This window comes from Durio zibethinus, chromosome 25, assembly GCF_047325235.1.
Source record: "Durio zibethinus cultivar Kanyao isolate XHJ-2024 chromosome 25, ASM4732523v1, whole genome shotgun sequence".
Taxonomy (NCBI): domain Eukaryota; kingdom Viridiplantae; phylum Streptophyta; class Magnoliopsida; order Malvales; family Malvaceae; genus Durio; species Durio zibethinus.
The window spans coordinates 11,402,857-11,415,301 of record NC_143186.1 but is presented as its reverse complement, the minus strand read 5'-3'; the positions used below and the strand labels follow the sequence as shown (position 1 = coordinate 11,415,301).

The window sequence follows — 12,445 nt, the reverse complement described above, 5'->3', positions numbered from 1 at the left end:
TTAAGGGTAAGGAAAAAAAAATTATTATTTTCAGTACTCTAGATCAGAGTCAAGAGATCAAACTGTATTAGAGTTTAAAACAACCTCATATTTTACATCAAAAAGTGGAAAAACAACATTAAAAACTTAGTTTGAGTATGCAACTCTCTTAAAAAAGTAAGCTGAGAAAACCAGTAACTTAATATGGTTTCAACACGATTTGAAACACAGGGAGATGACACTGTTCTTTTATTTGATTGTTTATTTGTTCTTTACAATCAAGTAGCATCTCCAGGCATTTATTTGGCATATCCAATGATGTCAAGACCCGAAATTGTAGCACAAATCAAATCTGTGCACGTGTAGATAGTTCAGCAAAAACCTCAGCTGGCTTTGGAATCCAAATCTTGCAATCCACAAACCATATTTGCTGGCACTGCTACATCAATCATCTTAGGATATGGCAAGTTAAGATCTGTAGCACCAACAGAAAGAGAGGAGAAATTAGAAGTCCCGATTGGCAACCACTCACAGGAAAATTTTTGTTTTCTATCGACTGGATGTATTGAGCATCAACTTACTGTCCATGATGCTTTTGAATGTCTCCTGCAAAAGGGTTTTCAACAAATAATCATCATACATGCTGATAGGATTAAATTGAAACAAGTATTCTTTGCCCATAATAAAGATTAATCTTCCATCAAATGCAAGAGCATACTGAAATGTCATGTTTTTTCATGCATGACAATATCAACATGTTCTAAAGCAAAGAATCTCTTTCCTGTTCTACCCCGGCCACATTCACTGGAATAGTCCCATCCAAGAGAACCAATCTCATCAACAAATGTTCTATGCATGCTTTTTGTAATTTTATTTAGCCAAGTTATATGCAGTTAAAAAATGGAGTTATCACAAACAATGTTTCATAGACAAGGAAAACCTTCCGTGTCACCCCAAAAAAAAACTTTTTTGTAGAGATCTGCACTGAACCTATGAGTTATTATTCGCTTTAACTTGAAGGTCTTATGATTTTGTTTCACAAGACGTCTCACAAATATGGGTTCAAGTCTTTAGATATATACTATCACAAGTATGGGTTTAAGTTTCTACATATATACCAAAAGAAAGGGATCAATCTTAATTTTTTTACTTTTAAAAGTAACAAAGCCATCTTTCTTTTTCCTTTAATGATGCCAGAGGAGGACTAAACTTTTAGCAACATGCTGGCCATTTAATTATGTCACAAACAGTGCTAATTGGAGTTCCATAACATTTCATATATAAAGTCTTAGGAGATAGAAAATGAGAGGAAACGAAGGTTCTATTGCCATTTGATAATACATACATGATCATGTATTTTCTACGGCAAAGAAAATATGGATTGTTTCGGAAAAGAATACCTCGTCTTTTGTTAAGCGAGGATTGTATAGCATCTCTTCTCCAACTGTGGTTACCTATAATCAACGAGTTTTATGTAATCAAACACCAATTTATATATGTATGAAATGAGAGGAATTGAGTTTTTATCTTACTGTTAATCCTTTGTAATCATGAGCTGGATATAGCAATGTCTCCTTGGGCAATGTAAAAATCTGGATCCATGAAACAAAAGTGCACATATTTTTAGTTTAAAATTTTGATAATTACAAGAAAGAATTCAGCAATTCTCAAAGAAAGGGCCCAGAATAGATCTCCTGTCCTAACCTGCGAATGCACTGACTTGTAGAGTTGCTGTGAACTTCCACCCTGCAGAAAGAGTTAATTGGTACTAGTCAATCGCTACTGAACCTTGGAGCTCTAAAGAAATAATCTTAAAAACTAAAGTAGAACAAACACCCTGGAAACAGCCCAAATATGGATTACATTGCTATCCATATGAAAAGAAATTGCGATATCCTTGCTTATACAACCAGCACATTATGATACTCACAGACTGAAATCCACAGCAAAAAGAATAGCCGATAGCTCTATAATTTTAGTTGCCCAAGTTACTGATCGGTCAGAGTCTCAAATTAGCAATGATTCAATTACTGTTATTCTACCATGTGGCTTGTGAATGACAAACACTAGTTACACTACTACCAAGTATGTGCAGCCATAATAACAAGGTAAGCATGGCTATGTAGAATGTAACTGGGAGCATGTTTCCCATGCATCAGTCTTAATGATCTGAAACACAAACAGAGCATGCAAATTAAAAGCAAAACAGTAAATTATTCATTAAAAAATCCCTACATGGAACAAATATCAGTGGTTCAATATCCATTAGTCGTCCAAACATCACGTAGAAACATACAAAAATCTTAGAGTGCATAAGAAAGCTGAGGTTGGTTGAAATACTTAATGTGTTGGACTGATTCTAGTATCCTTAATGGCTCTGATTGTTTGATATTAACAATATTAATATTAATTCATTTCATTTTTTGCATCAAGCTGCAATATCATTTTTCAAGACATTATACCTGAAAATCTGTCCTCCCACATCCCCTTATCAATAGGGCATCTCCTGTGAAAGCCATCCTTGGCTGGGGCTGATCAGGTCCATACCCTGTGACATATGTAACACAGCCCATGGTATGACCGGGAGTAGCACGAACCTGCAATTATGCATACCATTTAGAAGATAATTTATGATGCAGAAGTCTACATCAGTCTGGCATAACTTAATGTGTTTTATTAAATATTTCCCGAATCGACCACTAGCTCTTCATAGATCAATGATATTTCAATTATATTATACATGCAGCCATATTTCTTAAAACAAGTTCTCTAAACACTCAGCAATTAGAAACTCCAAGAAAGCAAGTTCTTGTTTCAACAGCCTGCTAAATCTTTGCCAAGAATATGAACCAGAAATGTACACCAAGTACATATCAATATTTATCCTAAAACCATGGACCTGTCATAAATCATATTTCATCAAAAGAAGGCACTTTTGCCGATCTGTCAAAAAAAAAAAGGCAAGAAAGGAAAATTTTCTGTTTTATTAGCATTATCAGGATGTCAGACTGGAAGTTTGAATCCCATTTAAAGCCAGTGGCAACTGGCAATTTGCTAATGGCTCAGTAGTCAAGAGAGAAAGTTTAAGTTACATTTAAGACAGTTAGGAAAAGGCATTTCAAGTCATTAAGGCAACATACCAGCTATGCTTACTACAATAGACTTCAGCTCTTTTTTTTGGCCAACCATACTTAAGTTCATTAAGAAACACTATTCTCTTGCTATTTGGATTGTTTGATTTAGTTGGATCATAAGTTTCTGATTCAATTCAATAAGCATCACGAAAGTAACACTGATAATATTTCTAACAACAAAAGCTATCCTTTGAAAATCAGGGTTACTTATCTCAGGAAAAAAACAAAGAATTTTAATCTGAAGAAAGATTTTGCTCCAGATGATAATTTCACAATAATTCAAAATTTTATTGGTTAAGGTAAAATGAAGACATTAAAATGTTGATCATAGTCCATCAAGATTCTGATTCTCAAATTAAATTAGGAAGAACTGGATCAAATGCCTTGGAAACTGCAATGTCGCGAAATGGATGAAATGGAGTAAGGACTACAATGGAATAAACTAATGTGATTGTTTCTCCTCCTCTGACCTAAGCAATTGATCTAACAGCTATGGATGCAACGACCAAGAATTAAACAGAATATAGTGCAGCAGTAGATTTAATGGCCATTATTTTCATAATGCTCATTACATAAAAAAATCAAGTTACCAATTAAATTGCAAACCTTTAAGAATGCTGATAGTGGTATCTATGTAGTACACACCTTACTCTGTCACATCTCAAACTTCATTTTGTTAAATTTGACAGCATAAAAGGAATACCTAAACTACACGAACACCATAGCTCTATTCTCTAGTATTATTCAAAAGATCCATACATTGAAACTGACAGCAAAAGCAGTTTGACATACACATGCCTACCTCAAGAAAGAGATTTCCAAAACAGATTTTATCACCAGGTTCAACAAAAACATCAGCCTTGGAACCACTCGCTTTTGAAATAACAGATTTGAGACCAGGTGCCTTGCCCTGCAGGAAACAATCACATTTATATACAACAACAAAGCAACAAAATCTATCCCCTGAATGGTTAGAACCTCAAACTTTCAATTCAACGGTCTCAGGTTTGAAGTTTAGGAAAGAAGATTAGATTTCATTTGATAGAAAACAATCTTAGCAAAAATAGTAGAATCAAACCAAAAAAGAATGGTGGATTAAAAAGTGAGATGGAGAAAACCTTGATGAGGCCAGTTCCAGTGACATGATCAGCATGTACATGAGTGTTCATGGCATAAATAAGCTTCAACCCCAATTCTTTAGCCAAACTTAAATCTCTATCAACTGTGCTGTCTACAGGGTCAATCAACTGCACAACCAGTTCATCAGATCAAATAACATTAAAAACCCAAAAACAAACAAAACCCATATTTTATTTTCATGAGAAAAACATAAATATTACTAAAAAAGACTAACAAGGGCTGGTTTATCAGGGTGAGAGAAATCAGCCAGGAGGTAAGTATAAGTAGAGGATTCTTTCTCAAACAGCTGACGAAAAAAGAGCTTTGGAGATGATTGAGAAGACGACGTCGTTAAAGTCCCCATTTGTGATCGAAGGACAAAATTGATGGTCTGCTTTGGAGAGAAACCGAAAGAAGAAGAACGATTAAGAAAAGGAGAAAAAAGACAGGGCCTTATGAATCTCAAGTTCAGCATTGTCAATTCCGCTTTATGGGATGGTTGGGGTTTTTCTTAAATATAAAAAACGAAATCAAAACGTTCAGAACAAAGTTTAAGCTTTGATTTAGAGAATTTTTTTTTCATGTTATCTTTGGTTTGGTCTGTATTGGAAAGTGCTTCCACATCACCTTCGCATTCTTTAACGGCTTGTCAGAAAAACAGTGGGCTGATCTGAATCGGACGGGCTCCTGTCCTTTATCAACTTTCCATTACCGAAAAAAGAACAACTAACACCATGAAATATTAATATAGAAATTATTAAGTTTAAGTGCGCTGCGCTGTTGATTGATTGGGTTTAAGTTTGTTAAGATACTTTAAACTATATTTTTTTATAAATTTATTGAATATAATATAAATAAATTTATTTTTATTGATAAAAAAATATTTCGAATAAAATTTAATAATTTTTTTGCGCTTAAAAGTACAAGATCAAATTTGTTACAATAATATAGTTCAATATTAAATTTTTTTGTACTTTAATTTTTTGAATTTTCTCATTCTAATTTCAATTACTATTGATTTTTAAAATAAAAAATAATTCCATTATTTATGTTAACAATTTAACAAAATCGAAATTATAATGAGGAAATTCAACGAAATTAAAGCAGAATAGGTATAATTTATACATGTATCAATGATCGGCATCAGCCTTCAGGAAAAGGGAAAAAGGAACCTTATGGTCAAACTGCTGGAAAACTTATCAGATCAGCATAAATGGAATAGGGACATTGTATTTTTAACTTCAGGCTGTACAGACAAGAAAAGAAGATGAAACTATTGCACTCAAGACTCGGTGTACTTTTATCAACATGTACAACTGTTTCATTTTCAGATTTTACATGGATGATAAGATTGTATAACAAAGAATAAAAAAAACATGAAGATTCACAACAAACCATCTATGCGTCTGGTATGCATCTAACACTCTATTGCTGTACCACTACCACTGTTCTTCAAAACTCGTCAATTAAAAAAATCAATAAATGCAAAGGACTCAGCAAACCTAAACTTTAGTATCAGTGTGAGGAGTGTCTTCAACCCTTTTCTCGCATTCCAAGTTTCCTTCAGGAGGTATTGGTTTGGGGGACTCAATCAGTCCATTACCGAGCTTAATGGGACTGTTCACCTCATCTTCATCGATTTCGTTAGGGCCTTCAACACTCATTTTCTCTGCTTGTCCCTCAATGCTTATTGGAGGGTCCACTTCGTTGCTTGAATCTGTCAGAATGACATGCTCCTGAGTATCATGATCATCGTCATTGCCACTGGAACTGGACATTCGATTGAAAACAACTGGCATTGGCTTGACTCCAGGGGATGACCAAGATTCATTATCATCAGAGTCAGGTTCTATTGAAAACTCTTGTTCTGTCACATCTGACAGATCATGAGATTTTTTTGACCCTTTACGGGACAGAACATGTTTTATGCTACGAGCAGATTTCTCAGCATGCTTCAAAATACTCTTTGCCATATCTTTCATTCTGCTAGGGCTTTCTGGTCTGCTTGCTGTAGGACTCAAGCTTCCTTCATTTGAGACCTTATCAGAAGAAGGCCCTGAAAGATTGTCATCTACAACAAACTTCACCAAAACTTCTTTGTCATTGACTGCTCTGAGGTTTGCATAGGGAGATGAAACCACCTCTCCAAGGCTGCCTGAGTGACCCTCTCTTTTGGGACTCCTGTGAAATACAGTACTGATCTTCCGTAAACCTCGCTTAACTCTGTTGACTCGATTCTTTGCATCAGGATTTTCTTCAGCACTGCTGTGGTCACTTTTAGGGGATCCAGAAGCTGCTGAAACAGTCTCCATGCTTCTAGCCTTCCCTTTTCTAGGTTCCCAAGTCTGTGGCACTTCACTTCCAGGTTGATGGATCCATATCCCAGTTTCTTGTTGTCCTTCAACATTTATAGGTTCAAAATGATCTGGCAGGTTTTGAGATTTCATCGAAGATATGGGTGAGAATGAATCTTTATCAGCAGATTTAGTTGAAAAGGAGTTTTGTATATCTTCCTTGTTCAATGGTTCAGCATCAACTGCATCATCACTTCCCTGTGTAAATTGTCCACAGACTCATTTTAAGTTTCTCTGCGCATATCTTTAACTCATAAAAGCATTTTGTTACAACTGCAAGTTAAAACTTTCCAACTTTCACTTGTTGACATGTGGAACTTAGAATAAATTACCTTAGTGTTATCTTCAAGCACGGTAATTGCAAGATGCAGTCTTCCTGTTTTAATCTTTTGAAGTGGCAACCACATGTCATGTCTCTGGCCACCCCTAAAATCACCGATATTTAATGTGCAATTACTGTAAATGGTAGCAAAATCAGTACATCAGATGAAGATTCACAAACCGGTTATAAGGAGTTCAGAAAACAGAATATGAAAAAAAAAAAAAAGATTAAGAAACAACAAACAACTACTTCCAACCATTGGTATTAACAAGGGCAAGCCAATCGAAAATTAAGATTAAGATCACAAAAGCAACATTTGATGATATCAAATATCATGGATTACTTCTGTAACATATCAGACTAGTCAAATGTAACAAGACAACATGCCTTAGGATCAGCAAATACTCCTCATACAGCCAGAGACAAGAATTATTATTTGAAATCAAGGCAAACAACAGATTCATTTTGCAAGCATCGAGCATGTACTAGTGATCCCCCAAAAAGAAAGAAAGAGATTAAAAAGACACAAAACATTATAGAATAATATCAAGAAGACAAAAATAACATGTGGTACAATTACATAGTTGAATGTGAATACAATATAATCTAGTTTTATCCACCGACAACATATGGAATGATTAGTTTATGCCACAATTTTCATGAGCTGTTGAGGCCATGGTCAGCAAACTTATTATTTGAAATCAAGGCAAACAACAGATTCATTTTGCAAGCATCGAGCATGTGCTTGTGATTCCCCAAAAAGAAAGAGATTAAAAAGTTTATGCCACAATTTTCATGAGCTGTTGAGGCCACAATATAATCTAGTTTTATCCACCGACAACATATGGAATGATAAGTTTATGCCACAATTTTCATGAGCTGTTGAGGCGATGGTCAGCAAACCTATTATTTGAAATCAAGGCAAACATCAGATTCATTTTGCAAGCATCAAGCATGTGCTAGTGATCCCCCAAAAAGAAAGAGATTAAAAAGACACAAAACATTATACAATAATATCAAGAAGATAAAAATAGCATGTAGTACAATAACTTAGTCAAATGTGAATACAATATAAACTAGTTTTATCCACCGAGAGCATATGGAATGATAAGTTTATAACACAATTTTCATGAACTGTTGAGGCAATGGTCAGCAAACTAATATCTATTAAATAACTAATCCCATTTACTTCAATTTTATAAAAACATAATTTCCTCCGAAGGATGCTATTTCTAAAAGATGAAGTAGCTGCTATGGAAAAAGGGGTCAGCATAGTGCAAAAACCATGAGCCTCAAAATGTATCCATAAACAATAAGGGTAATAAAAAAAAAGCCCCTGGAAGAATTCAAACATGACTCCACAATATCGCTATTTTAGAGTTTCAGATACAGACCCAAGGGTATCATCAACAAAATGGTCCTTGTCACGAACTTCAATAATCAGAACATTAGGTGTCTCCCACGTGCAGACAGGGATCATAAATTCCTCATGCCATTTTGGAGACAAAGTTTTCTTGTGCGTCTTAGTCCTGAATCTATAAGCGCCAAGTCGCCCCTTCACATATGGATCAGCCAATCCTGAAAATTTATATCCAATCATTGACCATAAAACCAGATATTACATGAGGAAAAGATAAGAAACTGGATTTAAAACTAACCATTAAAATCCGAAGGTTTCATATCAGATGCTTCAATAATTGCAACCTTGGCATGAGCAATAGGTTGCTTCTCATCAACAGAAAACCAGTTTTCTGGCGTATATAATCAATGACAAGGTGAATGAAAAATATATAAGTGACATAAGAAATATTGACTCATGACAATAGTTAACAGGTTATGACCTGAGAAATGAACAATGGTTAAAAATGGGGAAAATAATGAGACAAATTACCTGGCTGGGGTGATGCAAACTTCTCAACATCAACAACCAGCATGTTGGGCTGCAAAAGAAACAAACATTTAGAGCTAAAGTTCAATGTTCAATCCAAAGAGGCACAATGCTGGTAACTTAAACCCGTAAGTGCATCCTGAAACTGAAAAATTCATTTGCAGATTATAGGATGGAATTATGACATGGAAGACTCAGAGAAACTTGAAAAGGAAACTTGAGACAGCAAAAGAGAAAAATGGAACGGTTTTATAGCACAAAGAGTTAAAAAAAACTAACCTCAACAAGCGTCTGCTCAAATGCAATTGAGAGAAGCTTATCCTATCCAAGCAAAAGAGGATACCCAATAAGACTGGGAGAAAGGAGAGATGATAAAAAAGAAGTTGAAGATTTATTCAGAATAAAAAATTATTACAAGCCATCCAGCAATCCCTGGAAGTTCAGTAACATCAAGTCCATGTGTAAAGATAGGTTTCACAGTCATCTGGAAATATGGAGGCTCAGCAAAGCATACTCGCAGACGGCCAAGGAAAGGCCACTGCCGGATAAACTTCACCCCAACCAAGACCTGCAAGACAGAGGAATTGGTAAGGAAAGAGTAATAATGGCAATTAAATAATGGTAACTGAGCAGAAATAAGTATTTGCAGAGGGTGGGATGGGGTAAGAAATAAGTAAATGTCTTGAATCTTAAGGCAGTCCAACATTATGTAGAAATTTCGAATTCCAGACACTTTAAATAAATGGAAAAGTGATACTTATTCTAAATACTATTTCAAATTCCTAACACTGTCCTACCAAGCTTAACCCACTTAGTTTACATTCCTCTTTGTGCACAAAAATGAATTAATGTGACTATCCATGTCTCGGACTCTTCATTTATGGTGTTACAGTTTACCAAACCACGGTTATAGGAGCTAATATTTAGCACTCCTATCAAAAGCAACCCATAGATTTTGCATTCTTGTTAATGAATCTTCTGCACCAAGTTGACACCTTCTGGTAGGCTAAAAGTTTGACTTTCAAAATTCATTGATAGATCATAAATATAATGAAATTCAACTGCTACAGTTCTTCAGGTATATTCTCGTTTCTTTGAACTCCTACTAGCCCAGTCATACCTCTTCCAAAAGAGGTACAGTTGCATTACCCCCATTCTTTATTGCATCAATTAAACTTCACACCCATTCAATTTTCTTAACATATCTACATATGGAAATTCCTCCACAGCACTACTGTTGATAAGAGACTGTAAACTCTTTTCATTTGCAAATTTAGTAGCTAATACTATAGCAAAAATAACATTTCCATATTTATCAGTACCTTTCCTTCAACATGCATGCCTGTCATATGCAACTTTGCCCACATTCCAAATCCCAGTCTTTTCCTTAGTTTAACAGCAAGAATTGCACTCATGTCATCTGCTGTGAGAAAATTCATTCCCAACTCCAGTACCTGCAAAATTAAAACGAGAAATTGAAATTTCTGCTATGGGTAAAAATGTAATGAGAATTCATAGCCACGATGATTATATAGAGAGGGGTTAGACAAAATATATACCAAATGGTCATCATCACAGCATTGGCGAAGAACCCTCATCTCTGTGAACAAAGGTGGATTTCTTCCCAAATATAAGTGATGAACCACAGCCTTCTTCTGCATGTATAGCATTATTATCATCAAATATTCACAAAGTGGATTAGAAAATAATCATCTGCTGGTCATTGAAAGTAACTTCACATGCACAAATGCAAATGTTGAGATCGTTATTCTTAAAGTAAACTGCCATACATTTCTATTCATGCCATAGCGAATAGGGAACACAGATTCAGAAATTGAAACAAAAAAATACAAATTAACTCATCATATCTTGAACTAAAGTTGCACCTTTTACTAAAACAGAACCTTTGTGTAATATTTTCCAGAGATAAAGAATAAAACAGAAGTATTAAGCAAAATTCATACAGCAGTCCATGGTTTGTACTTTTCCAAGAACCAAGGTATGATTGGAAGCAGAATCTTCTGTGATGCAATCTGTTCCATACAAATAGGCCATATCTTTTCAACAGCATGGTTTAACCACCGAACTGATTCGGAATCAGAAAGCACCTGAAAATAATGAAAATGCCAACAAAGAATTAAAGACAGACTTTATAAGATCAAAATCAAGAATCCAAAACTTGACTTTGTATCCATATACATCACATAAAGAATAAATCAACATAAAGTTGAAAAACTGATGCCTCTCCTTGTTTTCATAAAAGAGGCAGAATTCCAAACCTTTTCTCAATACCCAAGAGACTAAAATTTGATCAACAAAAGAAGCCATTTAAGCAAAATGAAAAACCTCCTCTATAAAAGAAAAAAAAAAACAGATTTGATAAAGTTGAATGCTTACTATTTGATAAATGAATAAAAAAAAAAAACTACTAAATCAGAATTACCCAGATGAAAAAAAAATCTAAAATGACTAATAAATAAAACGATCAGAATCATAATATTACAATAGTTTACAAAAATAAAAGAAAAAGAAAACAAAGAAATTGACAATTACCCTTCTCCTAAAAGATTGCCTTTTTCCCTCAAACTCCAATTTCTTCCCCAATCTCATTACATACCTTTCATGAACCTTTGATTAACAAAGAAATAAAACCCATCAGAAAACAAATAAAATAAATTGAATTTTCACCAAAAAAAAAATGCTAATCCAAAAACAAAAGTAGAGAAATTTTGAAAAAAAAAAAAAAAAAAACAAAAGACTATTTTTATCAAAAGAAACTGAGCGAATTACCAAGTAGAGGTAAATGAGAGACACAAAATAAGCAACAGGATGGCAAAGATTGAAGTGAGAAAGTATCCCAAGCAGCACCAAAACTATTACAACATGATGCATTATTGAACTCTCCATCAACCCCATTTCTAAGAAACATAAAAAAAAAATACCCACTACAACAAAGATCACAACTTTTCAGTTATTTTTCCATAACCCAAATCACCAAAAATCAGAAAAGAAAAGAAAAACTTCCAGAGATTTTATTGGTAGAGAAAGAAAGAAGGAATCTGAATCGATGACTTGAATTAAAGGGATGTGTTTGTCTGAAATTTATTGTGTATTATGAATGGAAAAACAGTTATTACAGTAGCAGTTTACATTTTTACATTACGATCTGGGCAGAGTTTTTTTTTTTTAATTAATTAAATATTCAAAAATAGTTTTGAGTAAGGTGAAGTAGTTTGACTGGTTACCTCGTGTGAAAACGCTATCGTATAGTCGAAGCAAACGCATAATTGGACAAGAAAGGAAGAAAATGGGGGAAGTGCCCGATTTGGATTTTTCCTTTTTTGTTTTGGGGGGGGGGGAATTTTTATTTAGTTTTTTTGTGCAAAAATGTTGTGAAATAAAATTTTATTTTTCATTTGATAAGTAATGTTTTTATTTCTGATAAAATTTTTCTAAAAGAATAATTTTACCTTACTGTAAAACTATTCAATGAAAAATTTTAAGCACTTAGGATTTCTCTTATATTTGCTTTTGTTTCTGTCATCCAATGACCATATATTAAGATAATATAATTAAATAAACATATGATAAATAAATAAATAAATTTGTTTGTACCAATTGAATGTTAGTTCAAATAACATATACGTTC

General features: G+C 34.1%; 2 protein-coding genes across 6 annotated transcripts; both read right to left on the bottom strand.

Moving 5' to 3' along the window:
* Nucleotides 1-46: 46 nt before the first annotated feature.
* LOC111276581 (persulfide dioxygenase ETHE1 homolog, mitochondrial-like) lies at nucleotides 47-4,942 on the bottom strand. The gene is made up of 9 exons (XM_022862332.2): nucleotides 4,468-4,942; nucleotides 4,232-4,360; nucleotides 3,916-4,023; nucleotides 2,442-2,576; nucleotides 1,684-1,725; nucleotides 1,512-1,571; nucleotides 1,380-1,433; nucleotides 561-585; nucleotides 47-454 (listed from the first exon to the last, which is right to left on the bottom strand). The coding sequence occupies exons 1-9, from the start codon at nucleotides 4,705-4,707 to the stop codon at nucleotides 363-365; spliced, it is 885 nt and encodes a 294-aa protein (XP_022718067.2). The 5' UTR covers nucleotides 4,708-4,942; the 3' UTR covers nucleotides 47-362.
* Nucleotides 4,943-5,434: 492 nt separating this feature from the next.
* On the bottom strand, nucleotides 5,435-11,924 carry LOC111275990 (C2 domain-containing protein At1g53590-like). Of its 5 annotated transcripts, XM_022861679.2 has the most exons (12): nucleotides 11,587-11,924; nucleotides 11,350-11,424; nucleotides 10,761-10,904; nucleotides 10,356-10,451; nucleotides 10,119-10,250; nucleotides 9,212-9,364; nucleotides 9,076-9,117; nucleotides 8,800-8,848; nucleotides 8,567-8,659; nucleotides 8,303-8,486; nucleotides 6,919-7,042; nucleotides 5,435-6,784 (listed from the first exon to the last, which is right to left on the bottom strand). In XM_022861679.2, exons 1-12 carry the CDS (start codon nucleotides 11,710-11,712, stop codon nucleotides 5,735-5,737), a joined length of 2,268 nt encoding a protein of 755 aa, XP_022717414.2. In that variant the 5' UTR covers nucleotides 11,713-11,924; the 3' UTR covers nucleotides 5,435-5,734. The 5 variants fall into 5 exon arrangements, with proteins under 5 accessions (XP_022717414.2, XP_022717416.2, XP_022717415.2 ...); XM_022861681.2 differs by lacking the exon at nucleotides 10,356-10,451; XM_022861680.2 differs by lacking the exon at nucleotides 11,350-11,424.
* Between the last annotated feature and the right edge of the window lie 521 nt (nucleotides 11,925-12,445).

Coding starts and splice junctions, on each gene's coding strand:
- LOC111276581 (XM_022862332.2), bottom strand. CDS start 4,707: ATGCTGAACTTGAGATTCATAAGGCCCTGTCTTTTTTCTCCTTTTCTT. Junction 2,577..3,915: donor TTGGAAATCTCTTTCTTGAG/GTAGGCATGTGT, acceptor GCATAATTGCAG/GTTCGTGCTACTCCCGGTCA. Junction 1,726..2,441: donor GTGGGAGGACAGATTTTCAG/GTATAATGTCTT, acceptor CTCTTTCTGCAG/GGTGGAAGTTCACAGCAACT.
- LOC111275990 (XM_022861679.2), bottom strand. CDS start 11,712: ATGGGGTTGATGGAGAGTTCAATAATGCATCATGTTGTAATAGTTTTG. Junction 10,251..10,355: donor GCTGTGATGATGACCATTTG/GTATATATTTTG, acceptor TTAATTTTGCAG/GTACTGGAGTTGGGAATGAA. Junction 9,118..9,211: donor CAGGGATTGCTGGATGGCTT/GTAATAATTTTT, acceptor TTGCTTGGATAG/GATAAGCTTCTCTCAATTGC.